At 41.4% G+C, this 23,773-nt stretch overlaps 1 protein-coding gene across 5 annotated transcripts in view; it reads right to left on the reverse strand.

Annotated features, from left to right (window-relative positions):
• Nucleotides 1-1,193: 1,193 nt before the first annotated feature.
• The window catches only part of USP3 (ubiquitin specific peptidase 3), a 41,721-nt gene continuing 19,141 nt past the window's right edge, over nt 1,194-23,773 (reverse strand). For all 5 annotated transcript variants that reach the window (XM_065847032.2, XM_071813803.1, XM_065847034.2 and 2 more), the window contains 12 exons: nt 16,999-17,082; nt 15,180-15,261; nt 12,304-12,386; nt 11,721-11,834; nt 10,943-11,056; nt 7,176-7,322; nt 5,147-5,253; nt 4,903-4,983; nt 4,163-4,281; nt 3,889-4,002; nt 3,706-3,773; nt 1,194-2,102 (listed from right to left, as the gene is read on the reverse strand). In XM_065847032.2, coding sequence (XP_065703104.1) covers nt 1,937-2,102; nt 3,706-3,773; nt 3,889-4,002; nt 4,163-4,281; nt 4,903-4,983; nt 5,147-5,253; nt 7,176-7,322; nt 10,943-11,056; nt 11,721-11,834; nt 12,304-12,386; nt 15,180-15,261; nt 16,999-17,082 — 1,279 coding nt within the window. In that variant the 3' untranslated portion in view covers nt 1,194-1,936. The remainder of the gene's footprint in view (nt 2,103-3,705; nt 3,774-3,888; nt 4,003-4,162; nt 4,282-4,902; nt 4,984-5,146; nt 5,254-7,175; nt 7,323-10,942; nt 11,057-11,720; nt 11,835-12,303; nt 12,387-15,179; nt 15,262-16,998; nt 17,083-23,773) is intronic.

The raw sequence follows: 23,773 nt of genomic DNA on the forward strand, positions 1-23,773 counted from the left end.
ACCTTAAGTAAAAGATGATGGTGTTATATATGTCACTTAACGTATCAAATAACAATCACAATCTGTTTTAACTAGACTACAGTTTACGTATTCATACACCATCAGCAATGCTGAATGCTTTCCGCAGTTTCATATTAAGCCAATTTCTCTCTTCCCTGGTTTAACATGCTGTGAAAAAGCTATGAAGACAGACATTTAAAGAAAAACCATCTGATTGCGATTTCTCTCTACACTTGTCAGCGTACAGCTAGCAGGTAACCCACGGCAAATATAATAAACTGCTGCCTACTCCACATGCACCAGGTTGAGCTGTGGGTACAACCTGTAGGGAAATTCTTACTGTGTACTCTGATGCCTTTCAGAAGCTTTAACTAAAAAGGGAAATCACATTTTCCTTGAGTTCTTATGTGTTTTCAGACTACTCTGTTTTACTGTTACCATAACTAAAAGGCCGAGTTTGACTGTGTGACTATGTTAAGTAAATTCTATTCTTATTACCATGCTTTTGAGATTTGAGAAGTGTCCAGTTCCTTGTTGGGCACACAGGAGGGAGCTATAGGCTGGGCTGGGGCAACAGAACTGAAATGCAGCATTTGTCTAATTTCAGATGTTTTGGGGGGACTCCTGGTTCTTGCAATATCAGGTTTTCTGTCCACCTTTTAAAAACCATATCAGCCAGAAGTCTTTCTCCATTACATAGCCAAGTTTTAGAAAATATATCATGCCTCCAGTGTTCAGATGGAGACCGTAAAGGTCCCACACTGGGCCGATGCTTAGGCAGCTACCGTACCAGTGCATTAGTATTAGCTAATGTACTACCTGCTCTGGCCTCATCACCTCCTGTCAGGCAGGCTGTGCTGTGCATCTGAGCATCTTCCCTTTCGTTTGCATCTGAACTGGTACAATTGTCATGCAAAGCATCCATAACACCGTCTGCTTCCTTTCAGTTCTAAGTGAGCTGCAGGCATTTAGCGGACACGAGCTCTGTTTAGACCTAAGACTGTTCTCACACACCCCACACTTTGGGGCTGTACTCCCAGTGCCCACCAGGAAGGAGGGTTGGGGTCCCACTGCCAGAAGTCTCCAAGTCCTCAAGCAAGTAAGTGTTTGCCATCAAATTTCAGGATGAGTCTAAAACAAGAGATGTCTAAGGCAATTCAGGTTCGGTTAAAAAAACATAAATCTCAACACAATTTAGACATGAATATATTTTAAGATAATTTTTAGAAAATTTGATGGGGGGAGGGCAGAGCATACGTGAGGAATACTTGAATTAAACTGCTGTATAGATACAATTGAACCAATGGTTTATTTACAATGATTCCTGAAAGTCAGCAGCCTGAATACACACCAATATAGCAGCAATTACCTGGTCTATTTAATGATGCCACATCTCTCTTCTGCAGACAAAGAACGATTGTTCAGAGGTCGCTGTTTAATTCTTGCACGAGGGAAAATAGTACGTGCAAACAATTCTGTGATTTAAAGAGATTAACTCATATCTACATAACAGCTGTGAGAACAGCATGAAGTCGTATTGCTCTTCATAATCAGAAGCACATTTATCTTGCTTGTAAGGAGGATAGAAAGCTTCTCCGATGTAAATGTGCCTTTAGAAAGTGAGAACTGAAAACATTAATATAAAAAAGTCAAATAACTAAGTATTTCATGAAACTATATATATAAAAATCGAGTTATCATAACTAAAGCAGCAAATCAAAATCTGCTGAGGTTTTCTGGTATAACTAAAAAAAAAAAAAAGTTAGTTTGTGTCCAAGTTCAGTAAGTCAAATGCTACCATCGACACAACAAAACTAAAACCCACAAGAGGAAATTGAAAAGTGCACAATGAAATTAATAGTCTTGGATCAAGTATTTATGGAAAATGGAAATGTTTTGTCCGGTGGACTTGATAAGTGAGAATTAAAAGGAGGTATTAAAGTTTATCTGATCCAGATTTGGCTTGCCGTTCCACGTAGAAGAGGATGTAGGCCTTGGCCTTTACCACAGTCTCCTCGTCGGTCAAAGTTACAGTACTGTCGTTGAAATGGAACCAGCGGCCTTCGTGAGCTGCGTACGCGGTGTAATGTCCAGAGCCAACGCTGTCAGCAGGGCAGGTGCGGAAAGAAAGCACAGTCAGAAGGAGACAGAGCACCGCGCTCCCCGACGCGTTCCCTGCTAGGGCTAAGAGACCTCCGGACACCAGAGGAAGAAAGGAACCGACAGCCCTCCGCAACAGTTGGTAAGGTGCTTCCCTTCTTACTCTGTGGGGCTCAAAGTTCTCCAAATTAGAGTGGTAAGTAAAATAATCACTTACTGGGATGAGTTGGAAAGGGTTTTTTTATATGAACTTATTAGCACTCTGTAGTTTTTGTGCAAGCAAGGCTTCTTGCAACACTGAACTTCCACATTTGCCTACATAAATATCTAGTCCATCATCTATCAATATTCAAGCACCAGCTATAAAAAATTCACTATGCTCCCTTATTATTATTTCTGACATTTACCCCATTTACTTCTAGAGAGACTTGCATAGCTTAAACAGAATCAAAATCATGCACAGCAAATCTAATCCCAGAATACTAAGAAGAAAAATTTTCAAGTTCATCTTAAACAGATGCACATCTTGGCACCGTATTGCTTGAATCTAACACACCAGAACTACAAACCCATCAATTTTCATCACCCTGCCACCCCAAGATAAGGTCTGCTTTTGCTGGCTTGCATGTTATAACACACTATGTTTCCAACCATCTAATTACATTCTGATAATGACCAGCTCTCTTGCTGTCCTTATAGTTCTACTAGACTTTGAAGCACCAGTCAGCTGCACTGTGGTGCCACAAGGGCTGTCTTTGGTAGCCAAATCTTTCTTTAAAAAGAGCCCAGACCATTCATCTAGAAGAAGCAAAAAAAACCACGGGCTTTCTGGACAGAACTTCTGTTTCCTATCTTTGGATTAAATCCAGTTATCAGCAAGGTTTTCATTAGCAGGGTTTTGTTTCTTTCAGAAAACTCCTTTCACAGCTCACACCCATAGCAGAGCGATCACCTGAACAAGACGACCAGATTTCTCTGAGGATGAACAGTTGTCTTATCCCTACTACTGTTACTTTCAACAGATCCTTAGAGGGCTGGGAAAACGAAAAAAAACCCCAAACCAATACACACCCAGCTACTTTTACTTCAAAACATGAACACTAGGCAGCCTTGTGGCCTGCCTGCTAGCTAACACTCATTTTGAAGTTCAGTCCTGCAGGAGAGAAGGTACATACAGGATAATTCTTTTGCTGTGCCAATCTTAAGTCTACAGTTGTTCCAACATGCACACACACTCTTTTGGTATAAATGCACACGTGCATTTCAAAGTGAATAAAAGAGGAAAAAAATATTTCTGCTTTGTACTAAGAATTTCAAAATGAGGCGTTCACTTCTGAAAGGGCTTAGGGCTTTCCATTCCTAGAGCAACTATTCTGTTTTCGTTCTGTCTCACGCTTGCAGTCATTACCCAAAGAGACTCCCAGAAGTCATTCACAGGAATAACTGCATAATGTGTCTGAAGTTAATTCAGCTTAGTCCCATGTAAGTTTATAAATTACTGCTTATTTCTACCAGTAAAAATAAAGACATTCAACAGCAACAGCAAAACCTCCGTCAGCTCTGCATGCGTGGGTGGGGAGACGGTCTGTGCCGAGCAGCACTCACCCCGAACCATGGTGCACGACGACGGCCGCGAGGTCATACAGGCAGCTTTCGGGGCCGCTGTTCTCAGGCTGCAGGTAAAAAGACAGAAAACACTTCAGATCTCAATGGCACCTACTGTAACTTGTGATAAAGACATATGTCGTGTGACAAAGTTCTACAGAAATTATCGGTGAGTCTTCATACCTCTAACAAGTAGCATTTCATGTCTAGGCCTCGTAAGGGAAACTCAACGTAGGTGTCAACCTTGTTTCTCAGATATGCTGTCCAGTGAAATCGTTTCAAGTGTAAGCATAGCACCTACAGGATTAAAAAAAAATAAATGGATGCATTAGAAGAGGAGGTTGAACTTAGTGCTGGACATCAGCAACAGCCTGCGGGAGGGTTAGACGCTGGTCTGCTAGCGGTGGAGTTGTCATTTCCTTTGACAACACTGTAACCTTTTCATGCTTACACGAACCTTTGGTAGTTTCTGAATCCAGAATTTTTTGGTGGACTTCTGTTTCTTTTTACATTTGTGACACATATACAGCTCTGTCTCATCAAGTTCTTCCAGGTCTGTAAAACTGCGAAGACAATCTAAAAAAGAACGAGATACAAAAAACAAAATACCCACACAAAGAAAACAGATTCAAGATGACATGGAGTGATGTTTGTAACGTGAAATACAACAAATACAGCAATAGAGGTGTGCCTATCTGCTGAAGTCATTCTAGTTATTATATACACTTGTGCAGCAAAAAGCTGTGTTTTAATACAGTAACATGCCACATTCCCTATTCCTTAAAACATAGCTACAAGCAGTTCAAGAGAAAAAAAGGCATTCAGGAAATGGGGAGTTTTCAAATGAGATTCTGTCCAACATTCAGCAGAACTATTTTCAAAGGAAACTAAATGACTTCCTAAGAAAGATTATTCAAAGAAAAACCTCTGCTGGAACCCTTGTTGATATTCAGCTGACCCCCTGAAGCAGTTCTCAGCCCCAGGTTATCACAGTAGCACATCAGTACACAGTGACTGAGGTAAAACCTGCACAGAAAATTATTTTGGCATCGTCTTCTACCACAGATTCTCACAAAATTAGAGGGCATGTGGCAACCATGTCACACCCAGGTGAAAGCCTGGCTATTCTGAAACAGATACTCGAAAGAGTATATACTCTTAGTCCTGGTAATGATTTCATTATCCAAGCACTCTTACCTCGTAGTGTGCACATTGGTCCATTTTCTTGATTTTTAGTACGTTTATTTCTGAACTGACTTGGAATATCTAGTGAAAGGTCTAGAAAAACAAAGATTAAAAAAATAAGGCTGAATAAAACAATGCTTAATCTTTTCAGGCTAAAAGTCTAGTTTGTCATGTGACAGCTAAATGTATCGAGTTTCAGATTTATTTTTCCGCCTTAAGTCACCCAGCATCTTGAGAGCAAGAGGCACCACCTTACCTAGGAATGGGTCGAACTTTCTAGATTCAGTCCCACATATTAGGCAGTTGACTTCATTTTGAAGAATGCCTCCAAAAATCGCTGTGACAACAGTAGACGCTCCATTTCTAGACAAACCGCATCAGAGACAAAGTCAGTCAGGATGTCTGAGCTTCATTTTCAATACTTGTTACATGTTTACTGTTTACAACTCACCACTACTAGGCAGAGCAGTTTCATCTGAGTGTAACAAAGGGACTGAGTTCATCCACCAGGCATTTTATTCACCCAGAATTGTACCGCACAAGTATCTAGCGGCTATCATACCTTTGCTTTATCTTGTACCTCAAGAAAGCGTGAACCGCATATGGTCTAAACAGATGCTCAAAATTTCAGCGTTGAAAGTATTCCAGTTGATTGCATTTCTATAGGGTAGAGCTGATGCTCACAGGGGTACAGGATTTTAACCGTGTGATTAAAGGCTGTTTCTGAAACAAAAATTCTCCTCTCTGAGGTAGGCCAAGCATATTTTTGTTTTAATTCTGTACCCTTTGTTACAAGTAATTCTGACTTCTTAAGGTGTATTTTCGCATTTCCCTTGCCGAGACAATTCAAGTTGCAGTAGGATAGACAACATGCATCATCATTGTTCTCTATACTTTCATCGCTCAATCTTTTCAGCAGATTATGTAATAGATTTCTCATAGTGCAATCAAAAAACCCCCCAACAAATTTTAAAGTTGTATTAAACAACTCCTAAACTTGCTAGTTTGTGCTTACAGATCTGACACCACCAGCCTGCAGAAACCTGTGTTCCTTCTCTGCACTCCACATACATCTTTAAAGGTAATTTGAACACTTCTTGTTGAGCAGAAGAAAACGTCCACTCAAATAAACCAGAGCTCAAGAAGAGAGCATTCACAGCACATTTATTACATGACTGTAGGCATTTAAGTGTATGTGACCTTAATTTGCCCTTGAAAGAAAGCAGCTTACTCCACCTCACCACGCATTTGAACTGGTAATTTCAAGATATATTTACAGTAGATACGTGAATGAAGTTAAATTCTCCTTGGGTTTTGACATTAAAAATGTTGACAAAACAAAATTGTGTTACTTTTCAAATACACTTCAATTCTAAGCACATTTTGGGACTCTCTGGTGGGATTTTTAGGCATCAGCAAAGCAACACAAATGTGGTAAAAAGCACAGTCCAAACTCCAGGCTTTCCCTAATGAGGCAACTGTAAAATCCTGCCCTTCTCGGACCTGCTTATTATGCCCTAATCAGTACAGGAAGGGAAAATGTGCTCAGCTCTTACACAGGGGATCCAAGAAGTTAGGGACCTAATGTGCAGGCTGAACTGATCCAACATTCCTTCCTGAAACAAACTAAAATGGTTTCTCTCAATCTGAGAGAAAACACACCTGGGACAGAATTCAAAAAGAACAGTATTTTGAGAAGAACAGAAAGAGGAATGAAATACATGGATCACCTCTGCTTCAAGACACACAGTAACACGAAAAATCAAAATTACCAGGAAAAAAGGCAACAGCTCTAAATGTGTCAAGTGATTTACCAGTACAGCAAGATCACCTGCAGAAAAACTGACTTCAAAGCCGAACTGCATTGCTCACGTGTTAATCCAGGGGGTCTGCTGACAATTTAAACCTACAACACTTGACCATCTTTATTGCTCCTGTATCGTTCAAGCCATCTGTCACCCCAAGACAACAAGGCTGTCTTGACAAAGAATTCTATCTGGGTATAGAAAATACAAAGATTTTGTTTCTGAAAGACTAATGAATTAAAATGTGTTTACAACTTAGCCTGTATGCTCACTTAGGCCTAAGAAAAATGCTGATCCTTCGGATATGAAGCACATCCTGTAGGATGCTAATCCTTTACAACCTGCAGCTTTGTAATCTGTAACATTACAGAGCCACTAAAGAGAACTTAAACAAGGAATCGTGAATTTGAAATTTCAGATCTACCACATGCAGACCCACACAAAGGCATTAAGGTTTTGAAGAAATTAAACACTTCTTACATGCAACATTTGTTGCTTGCAGACAGGGTAGCGTTTTCTTGCAAAATTACTGAACGTGAAACGCCATTGAAGCCACCCTGGAGTTCCAGATGTAGATGGTCCAAAAGGTAACGCATGAACTCGTGGGCATCCTGTTGCTGGTATCCCCTTGAGAGAAAAGGAAACAACAGCATCACCATTTATACAGGTTGGTTTAGTGCCAGCACACAGAGAGCATCAGGGTCACATGAAACAGCCTTTGCTTGTTTAAATAATACTGAGCAGACTTGACAGACATACATATTTTGTACAAAAGAAGTTTTCCAAGTAGCCTTTGGGAAGGTACAGCTATGTCTAGACAAACTAAGCACCTCTGGTCCTTTGCAGCTCACTCATGCTCTGCGTGTCTCTTTTTGAGGATGGAGAAACATTTAAGAATATACATTTTAGAGAGGAAGAGACCTTCTGGAAAACAACATAACATTTGCTCAGCTATTGGGTTAATGCTAATTGGTATCACCAAACTCAGCCTGCGCTGGTAACACCCTACAATTCACATGCACGTTAATGAAAAATACACATTGGCAGCAGTGACTTCCCCAGGCTCACGCAAAGCATTTGTCCTTTTTCTTTGCTGTTGACTGTATTTAATCAATTCCTCTGCAGAACTGCTATGAACCAGGTTCAGGCAGCACACTATTCATCCCTACACTTTGAAACTACCATAAATTACGGTCAATCTATTGACATCTCAGACCAAATAAGACTCAAAAGAAAGCTACCACAACACGTATTCTTCATGTGGGATTCCATGTCAGTATTTCTGTGCGGTTTTCATTCAGCTGCTGATCCTGCTCACTTCAGCAGTTCCAGGTGTTTGCTTCCCTGTTTCCTTCCCTCCCCAAAGCCACGAATTTTATCTTTGGGTTTGTTTTCCACAATAAGAAGTCTGAAATAATTAGGCTGAAAGATTTATTTCCTCTTCTCGGGTGAGCTGGACAGCCATGCTCAGAACAGGACACTGTGTAACCCGCACACCACGTGCATCTCCTGAGCATTTCATTTGCCAGGATAGGGCTCTGGTCTCAGACGCGTCATGTCACCAGCAGCAGCGCTGTTCAAAGAGTCACCATTATTATTTCACCACTTACAAACTGAACTGAAGGGAACAGAGAAGCCATCAGGGCAAAATATGCCTTTAAAGTTATTTAAGCTAAATCATGCAATAAATTTAACAACCAACTGCTGTTCATTTGCCGCAAGATGTACACTGAGATGAAGTCAGAAAGCAGACACAGCGAGACAGTGAAAGTTTTGTGCAATGCTGACATAATTATGTGCAAGTCTTTGTAGGCCTAGTTACAAAAATCCCTAGAGAGCAGAGTTGGCTTTTTCTCTTCCCCTGGTCCATTCTTTCAAGCTGCCTTAGCATGCTGCCCCTGCCCCGGCGGTATGGGCAGTAATTGTCACACAGGAACGCCTGGGAAACACCAACCAAGATGGTTTTTATGCTGCTCAGGTGAGGGAAAATGTCCCTGAGACTCATGGCACAGAGTACTCAGAGTTGGAGAGAAACACAACAGACTTGGTGCAACAGAATATGTGATGAGAGGCTGATGTGCTTAGGGAAGAACATATGTATGTCCCACAAATCATTGCTACATGTAACAAACTGACATAAAGCCCTTTCATCTTGTAGAATGACAGTAACATTTTCATCCAAACTAACAGCTTTAATGATCACTGAGTTTTTATGCAGATCTTATAGCACCCTGAAAAACACCAGCAGCACCACCCACCTTTTGTAAAAGTTTTTCTGTTCTAACAGAAAAACCGGCATGCAGAAACACGGCTGTGCTTCAACAGGCCAGGGTCCTGTGCAGCCAAAAACAGAACTTGAAAGCTGCAGAATAATTATACACTACTATGAAACAAGGTAGTAAACCAGAACTCAGCTTGAAAGCTGCATGTGAACTGTGCACACTGCAGGATAATTTTGAAGTTGCTGAGATAACACAGGATTTTTTCATTTTCCTGAATAGAGGTATCTTCAATTTAATGAACATACGCAATCATAATAAACAGCTGAAATTTATGGAAAGTCCTTACTTCAGACACCTTTTCAACACTAAATTCCTCATAAAAGAGCTCTGAAGTATACAGCAGCCTTGCTCTGCAACATATTTGATGAAATAACCCTTGGAATCATTCCACAATGTTGGTTGTGTTCCTGGTGCATGTGTTTATACTTGCATACAACTATGTTAACAACAGATGAAAGAATCTTTGGGTTTGTTAAAAAGCATAGATGTATATCTTTAAAAGAACATGATTATACGGACGATGCACTCTTTAAAATAAACTCTGATCTAAGCGCCTGTCCACAAAAGGCAGAGTTTCTCTGACAGTCAACCATTTCCTCCCTCTGCCCCATCACTTCAGGCTTCACGAGCACAAGCCAAACTGACTGGTTTTGCTACTAACATGCTGCTGGCTCCAGGTTTCTTTCACATGTACATCCACCCACCTTCTCCTCCCAGTCTCACAAGAGGCGCACAAAGCAGAACTAGAATTGTAGCATCATTAGCTTCTAAGAGGTACAATTAAGCACTGAACAAATTCAAATTTTCTCCCTGGATCGTGTAGGCTCGGGGATTTACTGAGCAGCTGACTTTATTCTTCATGTGATTTAACAAGTTCTCTTACCAGTTAATTATAGACATGTTTCCAAGTAACTGGGAATGAAAAGGGGAGTGGGAGAACCCCAACAAACAGCACTTGTTCTTTTAAAAGCTCTCAGTGAACCCACAGTGCTGAAAATTTGCTTGAGAAACTTTAATGAACTGGTTTCTCACTTAGTCAAGAATTATAGTGAAGACTGTGACAGGGAAACTGGTCAAGGACATTATGGATGATGTTCATTTGCCTATAATGTTTTGGTTGCTGCTTGCAACTACTGGTATTAAACTTCCTTGATTCTCATAAGCCAAGTGAAACATTTGGCAGTGTGAAGAACAGAATAAACAGATTTGTGTTATTCAGGTTACTCGTTGAGCAGATGTGTTCACAGCATCTTTTCAGCACTGCTGGAGAGGTAACACATAACAGATCATCTTTACTACCTGAGAACACAGAGTAACTTACCTTCATCACAATATATCCTAACACGTTTCAGTGCTCCTTTGAAAGAGGTTCAGGGGCCAGGACAGGGAGACCTTGGAGAGGAATGATACTTGGATTTACTCGGGTAACCTTCTTTTTCCCTTTCTTTTCATTGTCTTCTTTGTCAGTATGAGCACAAAATGCATATTATTATGCACTAGATTTTTTCTCATAGCCCTTATTTCATGTCCTGCTGCAGACTACAGTATTTTGTGAGAATCAAGGAAGTTTCAGCCAGTGTGTTTGCATTTAGGCCTGCAGGTGCTGTACCTTTTTTAACCTGACTACACCCCTTTCTTACTGCAGCCCAGCTTGGGTTCTGCCAACACCACGCACCTGGCCCTCAGCTACCAGTCGTGATCATGAGTTTTCTGCCCTTTGGAGCACTGGTTCAAAGGTACAACTACTACTATTTTAGTATTTCAGACATCTGTCACTACTACACGTAGCACGTGGTAAAATGTCAGGGAAACACAGAACTGTCAAAGTGAAGATCCTTTTCAAAATGTATTTGTGTGTATAGGAAAGCTGCATAGAGTGCATCTCGCAGATTCAGCAAATTTTAGAGTAGGACACCAGCAACAAGAGGTTGCAAACGAATACCACTTTTATTCTACAAAACTTACCTGAAGTTTGGCATTATTTTCCAAACAACGTAAAATAAAGACTCTGGACTAAACGCAGTTTGGCTTCCTTGCCATAAAGCACAGAGTGTCTTTCTGAATTCTTCCACCAACGAACTGAAAATAAAGTAAAAGCTCTTGATTAATGCGGGTTTGTATTATAACCTTAGAGGTTTACTAGCTCGATGGTACACCTATCAGGCATTACTTTGGTTCAGATTGTAATGATTAGGCAAATAGCCCTTCCAATACTTCAAACACTTTATGGCCAAAATCCTACCCACAATGCCACAGAGAGGCATAGGTTAGGAAAACTACATTTCAGATGTTCAGGACCCACCAGGAAATCTATCCACCTTATGCCATTTTACTGTGGACTCTGCTAACATCATCCCTTTAACACTTTCTTAAGCAAGCTACAGACTGTGAATCACTCTGATCTTTTTCTGTTACGTTCACTTGCAGACATCTCCATGACTGTACTTCAACTGGAACTAAGTAACGTAATGTCTGGAGTTCATATAACCAGTAGATCCTAACCGTAAACTCAGTTACACTTCAGTGCTTTCTGATGTACCTGACTGCTTCCCCCTGCAGCACCAGGTGAACTGCAAGCAATACAAGTTTATTTTTTGTACAGCCAACTATTTTTCTGCGACTCAGTCCCCCCATCAATCATTTTTTCTATGATTCTGCAACAGTGAAAGTGTAAAGTGGCTCTACTAGCCAAGTATTTGCTGTTTTCCACGAAGTTCAGTTGAACAAGGAACACGCAGCTTACACATTGTTGTCCCCCTGGCTCCTGGTGTGGTAAGTTCGCCTGCCTGCCGTCTTCCCGTTCCTCAGCTCCACAGCCGGCAACTCCTTGAAGTAACAGCAAAACTGCTGAATGTTGCTACAGAAAAAGGAAAAATGAATTAAATCCTTAAAGGGCCGAGAACAAAGAGGTTATTAAGCATTCTGGAGCCTGTCCTTTGAAATGCACAAACAACTTCATGCAGCAATAGAGGATGGCAATTATGAACAGTTCAGGATACATGAAATACCATAGCGAATAATTATCTTCTGCAAATGACTGAGCAGATCTGTAAATATCATCATCCCACCTACCTGAAATAATTACATTTTGGCTGTGCTTTGACTAAGAGATTCCATGACAGACGGGGGTATCAGAAGGGTTGCCACACAAACCAGGCTGTGCTGACAGCGCGGGCTGCGTCTGAGCGCTGCATCGCAGGCATCCCTCGCGCTGTCAGACACAGCCCCATGGTAGCTGCACAGCCCCGCTCCTGACAGCCAGGCACACTTTTGTGCAGTGGTGACTTGCCTAATGCTGCAGCACCCTGGCCCTCCCACAGCAGTACCTGAGCGACTGAAGGATCGCGTTCATGAAACACGTATTCCCCAGGTTCCGGAGGCCCGTGGCACAGAGGGCAGTGGTGCTTCCCTGGAAACGAGAACGGTTTGGTTAAAGAAAGACTTATTGCTCCCCCGCTTTCTCCGCACAAAGCTGTTACTCTTATACCAGCATAAATTTCAACAATAATAAAACATACTGTTTGAAAAGTGCAGTTTCAAAGCCAAGGCAACCACCTCACCAGCTCAAACTGCCCTGAAGCTCCATCTTGACGTGAAACCTGTTTCTTACTCATTCCTGTTAACAGAAAACTATACTACTGCGTGGGAATAATGGAAGATCGGCGAGAAGGAGAACTGTGAATACGCTCAAGTGACTGCAGCTGGGGTGTAGAAAAACACATATATCACATTAACTGTTGCTTAGCCTTGTGTGCTTCACAAGTAGAATCTCTATGTTTAGATAACACAAGCCTGTGAAAGTCTTAAAGGCACCTTACCAAGCATCCTTGAAATTCCTTTAGGCAAAGACCAAAGCAGTGTGGTAAACTGCGCCTGCGTGAATCCCTAATACACAGGTGAAATGAGCAGGCTAGTGATGTTCAACAACGGCTGAATTCTACAGCATCTGCGTCTCTGCTTGTGTGACCCCTGCCCGGGAGCTTAAGTGCTTTTCTGGAGATTCCCAGCTAGCGAGGCAACAAAAATACATTTACTCTTTGCACCGCAACTGTAGTTTGTGGTTGTTCCTGTGACCTGCCTGCATCGCCTCACACAACTACACCTTCTCCTATATAAGTACATCTAGAACACGACAACACAGAGTTAATCACAGGTTTTTATTGCAAAATATATGTGTGTACATCGTTAAATATTCACACTCCAACAGTGTCCAGTGAGACCTGGACAGCAATTTCCCTGAAGTGCCTTTGAAGAATGAAAATACCAACCCTTATCCACCTAGTCCTGTGTCTAACATGCACCGCGTGGCAGCCTGCAGGTTGTTTTTAGGTCACCAGCACTAGCCTGCTGTCGTGCTGGGGTTTTGTGGTGGCCAGGAGGGGTTTTGAAAGAGAGACAACAGCATTTATTGCGGAAAGAAACAGTCAAGTTGGACTGCGCAAAGAAAAAGCAACGTGTTGAATGGAGCGAAAGAAAAATCTACACCATGTATTGAACTTTAACAAGTTACAGCACTGTTACCCACAGATGAGCTTGAGTTTTGCTGACTAACCTTCAGAGTGGGCTGGGAGGAGAGGGAAGAGAAATGTGGATAGTGTTGCATTCATGATTTCTAGAATCCACAACACTTGGACATTGTCTAAAAAGTATCATGTTGAAAGTTCATCAAGTTTTTGGGCATTCTTCATTGTTCTAACAGAACTAAAAACCTAGACTATCTTTCAGTAGCAGTATCTCGAACATATTACTTGACACCAAAGACCACATGCAAATCCACGTTACCACATACATTATCCAAAGTGTTCCAGTAAAACTTTTTTCTCCCCGAATCTACCAGAAACATCATCTCTAGTGAAGAACTAATGACAGCAGGACATTTAAATATATGTTGTTTAAAAAAAAGGTTATTATTTATATAAGCAACTGATCAATTAGGTAAGAATCCTTTAACAAGAGACCTGTTTTCCAATAAAAGAAGAAAACTTTAAAGAACAAACGCCACAGTGTTCTTAGCATTTTCTTTTCTCACTCTTGCCCAGGGTGAGACAGCCAGGTATTTATGCAAACAGCAGTGCCCTGTCTTTTCTAGATAAGAATCGAATATGCCAATAATAAAAAGAACATCTGTTGCCACGGGTAATATTCAGGTATTAATAAAACTTAGAAAACAGCACAGATTAAGAAGAATATAAGCAGCATGAAGTTCATGCTTTCTAATTCTGTCTTCTCCGTATCTAAATGTTGCCTAACATTTTCCTTCTGGTTCTTGCTGGCTTTGAGTTTCCCAGATAATGATGCTGTGTGTTCCCATAAGAAAGAAACCACAACAAACACCACTATTTCTCCCAGGCTTTCTCAACCTCCCCGTGATCGGGACGGTACAGGAAGCACACACAACACACTCAGAGGACCCTAAACTGACTGCAGGTAATGCGTTTTTGAAGTAAATAAACCCGTATAGGTTTAGTAAAACAACTGACTGCTTTGCTCTCACCCCACCCTCATACTTCCATCCATCCTTCTCTCACGAACACTTTCTCTTCACAATCAAGTAATTGCCCCTGTAGTTGAAGGCAGTGATGGCTCCAGCCCCTTGGACTCCCTGCTGTCCTGCAGGAGGAACAGCTCTGCTCTGCCACCGAAAATGAAGCAGGGTCTCCCCTCTCCCGCCATAAAATCTGGGAGTAATTATGAAGTTCGCAAGTCCCTGAACCCAAACTGGAAAGCAGAGGCATTTGGTTTGGGGCGTTCTCTGTCTGGAAGAAACTATGTAGCCCTTCAGCTGTCTAGCAAGGCTTGGATCATCCTCTCCTGGGTGCTGTCCTGCAGATGTGAAGTTAACATAGCAGGGAGACAAGACATGAGAGTGAGAAAAGCTTTCAGAAAAGCCCTCAGTTCTTTCAAAAGCAAGTTTTACTAAGCTCTTTTAAAAACTCCTCATTATTTTTCTTGCTTTTCCCTAACAATTAGTCTCTTATTCCCCTAGAAAAAAAAGACAGAGCACCTGCTTCTCTGCCTCTGCAGTGTAAAACCAGAAAAAGTAAAAAAAACCTACATGTGTGGTCAGGAAATGACGAAGACATAGTGCATCAAGCACAATTCGGGTAATTGATCATAAGTATTTCAACTCTGGGCCAACTATGAGCCTCAGGCGGTTTAGAAAAACCCTTTAAACTCACCGTACCGGATCCATCGTACTTACATTTACTTTTAATAACTTGCTGTTCAAAGATGAGTTTTCCAATAGTTTTCTTTTCCTATGTCTGTCTGATGTAAAGGCTGAACTGTTGGAAAGTAATTAAGAGAGGTTACTTACCATGAAAAACAAAATCGTGTGCAATGGACAACAGATAATCCTCCTAATGTTGGACACACTGATTGTGTCTGCCATCAGTTGTCATTAAGACAGCAAAGAGCTTCCTGATAGCAACATCTGCTTTTCATTGTCTTGAACAGACGACACCTCCCTCAAAGTACAGATGCACATCCCATTTTCAATGCTAACATCCGAGTCAATTGCATTAAGCTACGCATGCTACAGTAAGACCCTGAAGAGCGGCCTTATCGGCATGCTACTTTTCAGCTAAAATATTGATTGTTTTTTAATTTATCAAAGGAATATGTAATACAGAATTTTCCATAAAACACTTGTGATAGAAGAATCATCTAAGCCTTTAGAAAGACAACTTTAAAAAATGAGGACTAAGTAAAATTACCGCAAACCAAAAATATCTCGATGTGCTAGCACTTAGGTATTATAGCCAAGGTCTCTTAAAATATATGAGTTTATCAGGGTTATGTAACACTAAGTAACAAGAGGAATCCGTTTTTCACATCACTGGAAATTACTGGCCTCTCAAGTCTATCAGTTCATGACTTGCCTTTAATCTAACTGCAAAATCATAACTTGTTCTAGATTTTAGTTTTGTTTTGGTGGGGTTGTTTTTTGGTTGTGTTTTTGTTTGTTTGGGTGGTTGGTTGGGTTTTGTTTGTTGTTGTTGTGCTGTTGCTGTTTTATTCTTTTTTTTTTTTTAATTAAAATCCCTCCAAACATTCAAAAACTGTCATTACACACAATGGAAGTCTCCACAGTACCATTTAGCTCCTGACAAGCAAAATCTCCTGCACATTTTCGAAATCCAAATGTGCACTCCTCATTATGTTTAAACATCTTTACATCTCATTATATACCTAACAAGCCCAGCAACGAGAGAATGGAAAATCATGAAAATGTTAATACTACTGCCAGAGAAAGCGGCACACTTCAGTCATGGGAGGATCCAGAAACTTCCCGAAAATCACAGCAATCTCTTAGGAGTCCTATTCGAACCCTGGGGCGTTCAACTGTGTTTGGAAGCAGTGTATACGCACACATACTTCTACTTACTATTATATAAGATTTCCAAGCAAACTGTGAAAAGCCTATTTGCTATCCAGCACTGGCCACAGCATCTGCATCACAAAGACTGCAGTATCTGCTTTTCAGTAGAACAGTGCCCTGCAGAGGAAAAACACGCCTCTGCCTTACAACTCCAAGTTCATAAACCTTCTTCATCTTTCTTCTGGAAACCAAACTATGCAATTAATATGAATACTACTTTGTATTTCTCTTCAATGAAGACTACTTCATTTTCTCCTCAATTTCTCTGCTCCAGAAACTTACTTATTCTGGTTTTGACAAAACTACGCTCTGGAAATTCTCTCCCACTTATAGGGAAAAAGACAGCAATTATTTGCTACATAGAAAGAAAGCTAATCGGTCTCTAAATTCCTGTTATCACCACGTGCTGCTTCTGCAACATTCACTGTATGAGAAACAAAACATACAAGATCAGCCAAATCCATTCATTCTGCACCTTTGCTTCTCAGTGACGAAAAGGATATTTAAACATACCCAGTATCACCCACACAGAAGGACCACAATACATACATTAAAAACATATATACATGTAAAACAGAAATATCACTGAAACGATGCAGTATTACACCCAAAGCAGTCTGGATGTAACCAACGTACTTACTTTTCCAAGTTCTGCAGGTGCTCTCTGACCTTCTGTACCAGGCCCAGCTTGGTATCATTGACTACAAAGTCATCACAGCGGTAACTGCAAGAAAAACATTTATCAAAGGATTTCAGTGAAGTGCTCCAAAGCAGCCCTGCAACCCCATGTGCAGGAAGCACTCAAGTGATTCAGAGACATTATGAGGGGGACAGGGAAGGACAACACCTACACACTGAACTCAGTTCCCTCCGAAAACTACCCTATAGGGAGAAAAGGTACAGGTACTGCCTTACTACATGCTTTTTATTCTAGCTCAGTTCTTTATTAGAAATCAGAAGCATGATGTACTGCTTGCCCCAATGCAGTTCCAATTCAACAGAAATTCAAACATACAGTGTAACCAAAAGCAGCACTAGTAGACAATCCATAGAAGATTTATCAGAAAAGACCAATCAGGCAAACAGAATACAAAGTCTTTATTAACGCATAGCATAAGTCAAGTTATTTTAATACTGTAGAGCTATCATTAAAACCCAAGGTGCCGAAATGTACAAGTTTCTGCTACGGAAAAAGGACCAGGGAAGACGAATTAAGTGATTAAAATGGTTTGTCCAAAGACACACCAGAAGTCCATGGAAACTCGCACCTTGTGCTTTAATCACAAATGTCACCCAAACTGTCATACAGTTTTTATATAGAGAGAAACTCTCATAACCTTAAGGAAGTATTTTGAGCTTTTTCAGGGTAAGTATGCAAAAGTAACTGAGCTGAAAAAGACAGAGAAGTTGATTTGCTCATTGCCTCAAAGTAAAGTGAAGCCAAATCAGACTGGCCTCTCAGCAGAAGCAAGGGTTACAAAAGTCTGTAATTCTATAATGTTCTACAAAGATCTCACATTTCCCAAGAAGATGTTCATTATAATTTAATGTCCAAACTGTGGGCTTGTAACTCCTCGTATAGTGCAGAAGGCAGAAGTTACAGAGCACTTCTAGAGCGGGGGGGAAGTGTCTTCTAGGGAATGCTGAAAATGACCCCACACCTTATTTCCCTGCTTTCCTGAGCACATGTAAATCCACAGTGCACATGTCAGTTCGAAGAAATTAAATGAGAGAGCAGCAAAGAAAACTGTCACCAGGAGAACACTCTTGTAAGATGGCATTACTTCTGCTGCTTTGCTGTATTTTAAATCCCTTGCATTTCTCGCTCTCACAAAAAGGGGGAACAGAGGTCCCAGAGTGATGTGGACCCTCTTTCTTCCATTTCTGAAGGAAAGGTGATGCCTGCACACAGGGATGGGGTCACAGAAAGGGAAGAGGGAGGAAGGAAGGACAAATATCCCTTAAAACCAAGAAACACTGCAGACAGTAAGGAAGGCCAGCCCCGCAGAATCCACCTGCACATCGGTAGCCAAGGGTTCTGTGTGGCTTCCTTGACACTCTCTCCAAAGCAGAGCAGCGGCCCGAGCGCTGTGCGCAGGAGCCGCAGATGGCACCTCCCCGTACTCCTGCGGGTTAGCCAAGAGCCAGCTCCAGGGCTGGATAACCTGTGTTCTGGCACGAGAAACATGAAGGTAAGGAAAGACTGAACAGCACTTGCACCAGCCCTTCTGCGAGCACTGCGACAACAAGGGTGCACAGCTCCCCTCCCCACGGCCCTGCGAGGCAGCCCAGCTCTGAGCAGGGTTTCTCAGCCCGGTGCTCGCTGCCAAGTATCAAATTGCGGCCTCAAATTCTGGCAGGCAACTGAACGCTTCCTGTGAAGAAAACTGACTTGCTTAGGATATGTTTAATATCAGAACCGTAGCTATTTCTCTCCGTTCCCTTTGGCACAGGACTGACTGAAACGCGAAGGAACACCCCCACAGCCTCAGTTGCTCTGCTGGAGCAGGTCCGTGCTCAGTAGCTGATAAAGCTCTTGACTTCAGGCACGACCAGAATCTATATTCTTTGTTGCATAAACCTGCTATGTAGTTCAAAGGCAACAGTATTGCTAGTGCTAATTCAAACACTGAGTTCTTGAAGAGACTACAGAGTTGAGAAAGTAAGGCCCTTGCCACCGAAAGGGGTCTGCAAGACCAGTCTGTCCAGAAACTGTCATGGTTTTTACCTCTGAGAGAGAAATCAGTATGACTCTCAAGATTTCCGGATACTGAACACAGCAGTTATGGACACTTATGCAAGATCTAGAAATTATAAGATAGCTATTGCCAGTAATATATGTATGTTTTTTTAAAGACTGCCACAGACCTAGTTAGTTTGGTAGGGGGAAGAAGTCTGTAAACGTGCTTATTCTTCAGCCATGTTCTAAGTAGTCCTGTTCAGCTTTATCGGCCACCTACAATTACCCAACAAGCGTTCCTGCCTCTGCCACTCTCGCAGGACACCACATCCCAAGGACAACCAGGCCAGTTTTAGCGAGAGGTAAGCACAGTGCAGGTGAGTACAGCACAGTCTGACCTCTCCTTAATACCGAGCATGTCCACACCCCAGGTACCCTGGCGCAGGTATATTGACACCCCACTTGTGTCGCTACTGACATTTATAAACAGGGAGTGAAAGCAGATGCAAGCTCACTGAAAGTCTCTAAGCCAACTTATTGCTGAAAGGTGATTTAATACTTGCTCCCAGGCCCTAAACATCATGTTAACCTTATTTTTAGTCTCATCTCACATACCAGTTACATCTTCACATAAAATCGCAAGTTAGCACTTTCCCCAAGATGGAGGAATAAAACCAAATACATTAAATGTCAGGGGCCATGCAAGAGTGAAAAACTAATTTTAAGATTAACTTAAAAACAAGACAAGCTGCTTCTATTTCACTTTTAATGAGCAGGGGTTTTAAACCCTTTCAACACTGAGGATTCAGCACTACTACTAGAAACAAAAGCATTACTACCCATCTGTTTTGGATAAACAAAGCCAACAGCATAGGAACTCGTTTATATTTTAAGAGCTTAAAATTCGTCAAGCCCACACCCCTTGAACGTAAACTGCTCAGAGATTACTTCCTGTATGCGAAGTCGACGTTGAAAACAGACATCCGATTTCTGGACCTCAGGACTATAAAACATTAACAATACACCTTTTTGCACACAGTAGTTCTACAGCAATTGTATAGAACAAATTCTGTACTCTGGGGAGGGTCCCTTATACGGATTAGCAATATTTTCCTCTCTGTACACTTCCTATTTTTAGCACCTCTACCTCCAAGGCCTGGTCTTCTCTGGCGTCTTTTGCTGCTAAAATGGCAGGAGTCCAGTGCCCGTGCGCTCTGCTCTGGGGAACAGGTCACCCCGCGCCAGCCGCTTCGGTGGGTGACACAACTTCACGCTACGAAAGCCCCAACTGCATTTTAGGAATTACAGGACAAGAAAAATAAAGAAAATCCAAGTTTCCTTAGTTGTGCTAATGTCTTATATAAGTAAACTAAGAACTCAAGTTCTACTGTGTTGATAACAAAAAGCTTTTTACCTTCTTTAATTTCCACTGACTGCAGAATGAAAAGTAATAGTCCTAACCAATCTCATATTTGGATGCTAATGTGCTAGCACAGTTAGCCTGTTTTTAAAATATAACCACTATCACAAAAAAGAAAGACTAACAATCTTTGGAAGTCTTTGGCACTTAGTTACTTTCACACCAGCCCAGGTGTGTGAGCGGGGAGAAGAGCAGAACGAGCTTGTCCCTTTAAGAGATAACAAGGAGGATAATGGGGCAGAAATCTGACCTGCAAATTGCGTCTGGGATTAAACGAACACAGGAAAAATATGCAAATATGTGAACAGGGCGGCCTTTCTTCTGCGCCAACCAACTGCCTGTGCGCTGGCACAGAGGAAAACAGATTTACAAGAGTCCTCTTTCAGGAGATGTATTTCTCAAAGCAGGCTTCTTCCACGTATCATTTTACTTCTCCTGCACAGAAAAACAACCACCAACACAGGAGGAGAAAGCTTCAGACAACAGCTTGAAGAGAAAAAAGATTTGTCCTTCTCGTAAACTCCTTGGATTTGGTACTTTAGAACTACCTGAAAGGCTGGTTACCTCCAAAAAGTGGAACCCAGGAGTCAGTGCTTAGGGTCTCAAACACAATTCAGTCTGAAGATTCAGTATTGCAGCTACCGTCTCAAAAGTGACCAAAGAAGCAAAAAGAGAGCTGTACTCTCATAGTAAATGAAAGATTAACATTCTCTCAACTTTTTCACTGTGAAGACTGAACAGGTGAATAGGAGGGCATAGAAGAAAGATCAAAACCCTCTGGAAAAGCAAATCCCTAGTTGCCCAATACTCAAGCATGCCTGTATTTCTCAAAACATTACCAAACTCATATGTACAATAAAAACCTCATCTCAGATTAAAAAGGAAAAATAAAAATCCACCATCCCACCAGAAGTGAAACACTTTCCTTTCAAAGTTATGTCAAAAGCTTGTGATCACGTAAAAGAAAACATTCACACTTAAGACTTCCACGTTGAAATGCAGTTACAGGAGACTGCTTGTTCTGGTTTTGGTTTACAGCAAGACTGCACGTGAACTAGAAACAAAATTCAACAGTCACACAGTATTTCTTCCCCTTGGACTGACACTAATAGCTAAGGCAAACCCCCGCACTGTGCTCTCATGACGGCATCAACGTTTGTGACATGGGCAAAGAAAAGCAAAAGATTAAATGCTTAGAAAAGTGCCCAGACAGGCTTGTTCACTGCTACTATCACACAAGCTAAGGAACACAGTAAACTGGGATCCGCAGAATAAAAATGGAACCAGAATATTCCACTCAACTCTGTGCAGTGAACAAAATTGCAAATAAAAGCATTGCATCAAAATATCTGCATTATTTTAACAGTAGAAGTAAAATTCTACTGAGTCTTAGGATGGTATATTTTTCAAACTAATCAGGTTGCCCACATTGCTAGCATAAAATATTAATCTTTAAATAAAAGCTCATTTGAAAGAAACACCATTGCATAAGCATAGCACTGTCTACTGGATCTATGTCCACACCAAAGAAGTTAAAAAATAGCGTTTCAGAATTCCATGTCCACAGGAGCTAGTTACGGCTTGACTTCACTCAACGATCTGCTGCAGCTGGCAAGCACCACCTGACAGCAGCCACTACAGTGCTGTCTGCAGTAAAGGGGCAGAAGTTGGTCCGCACGCTTTCTGCTTCATCTTTACACATCTAAACTCATTCCCACTGAAAAAAATGGGTACAATTAACAAATCCAGGTATCTCTTTCTATTATCAGGTGGGGAAAAAACTGTAATATCCTAGATGAAAGCAAAGATACACTGCTTTTGAAACTTGTTCAGCGTCACACAGCACAGGAGAGTTATAATTTGCTCGTGAATTATACACAACAGGAGCTCCGCAAGGCAAACCTCGGCAATTAGTTCCAGTTCATCCAGAAATGACTCAGCCTTCTGCTCCAGTCGCAGCAGAGAAGACATCACACACTAAACTGCTTCTCACCTGTCCTGCCACAAATAGGCTGTGGAACACCAAACGTGTGCCTACCTGCCCCTCGCAAGCACATCATTCTGCAATGCTCATTTGGATTCGGGTAAGGTCAGCAGGGTGCCCCGACTTGTTAGTGTAATTCATCAAGCCTCAGCAAGTTGGGCATACTAATTGCCATGGTAAATGGAGACATAACCAAGACTTCAAATACTGTGATAAACTCCTCCACATGTTATTATTACCTTCAGAGTGATGAGAAGACAGGTCATACTTAAAACAAAACAAAAAGCCACAACGTAGAGCTCAGTTGTTAGCAGCATTAGTTCGGAAAATGGAATTAGCTTCCCACACCTGTTCCAATGCTGTTAACCTGTGCGTATGTATCACTTTGAAAAATCTGACATCTTCGAATGTTTTCACGTAGAAGCAGATAAAAATGCTGGTCATTTAAATAAAATGTAAATAGAAGCAAAATCCCTGTACATCGCAAAGCTACTCAAACTTTTCTTCTATGCTTAAAAGCAGTACAGCTTTTGTCATTGCTGCATACACCATCTGAATAATTTTTGAGTTTTCTTCAGGCGAGCCCACTCAACTGTGTTGCAGGGGATAAAAATATCTGTTACAGAAGTATTCTGTGTAAAGCTGCATACTCAATCTTTAGCAGACAGACTTTTCCCTGATGATATACAGAAAAGATACCCAATTATTGAAACAAAATACCCATGGGTGGAGCTATATCCTCAATAATTTTACAAGACCGTAACACGGATTTCCCCGAGATTTGCACTGTTCAAACCCTGCAGTGCCGCACTGCACGAGTAACACACACAGGAAACCACGAAGCTAACAGGAAACTGCTCACATCTCACTCAAAGAAACCGACAGAACACACCAGCCCAAGCCGTTCTTCTCTTAAAAATAATCACTCCCTGTGATTCCGCTACTTAATCTTGTCAGAAAGCTGATGCTGCTTCCAAACAGCATCCGTCACTTTCCCAAACTCATACAGGTTGCTCCAAATCTCCAAAAGAAGGAAGCCTTTCAGAGTGAAGAAAAACAATAATATTGGAAAGGAAAACCCACACAAAACCCACACATGCACAGCTTAGGTTCACATCCCTTGGGCAGGAACTATATCGTATTATTTTAATTTCTGATGTTCTGAGAAATAAAGGGTATGTGAAAGGCTCACCAACTTGATGGAAGGAGAAACACTACAACCAAACAGCAGCCTTTGCAATTAAAAGATTAGGTTCTCAACATACCCCAAAGCAAACAGAAGCAACTCCAAAACACATTTTAATAAATAGCATTTATTTCAAAAAGTTTCT

The sequence above is a fragment of the Patagioenas fasciata genome, chromosome 12 (assembly GCF_037038585.1).
Source record: "Patagioenas fasciata isolate bPatFas1 chromosome 12, bPatFas1.hap1, whole genome shotgun sequence".
Classification (NCBI taxonomy): domain Eukaryota; kingdom Metazoa; phylum Chordata; class Aves; order Columbiformes; family Columbidae; genus Patagioenas; species Patagioenas fasciata.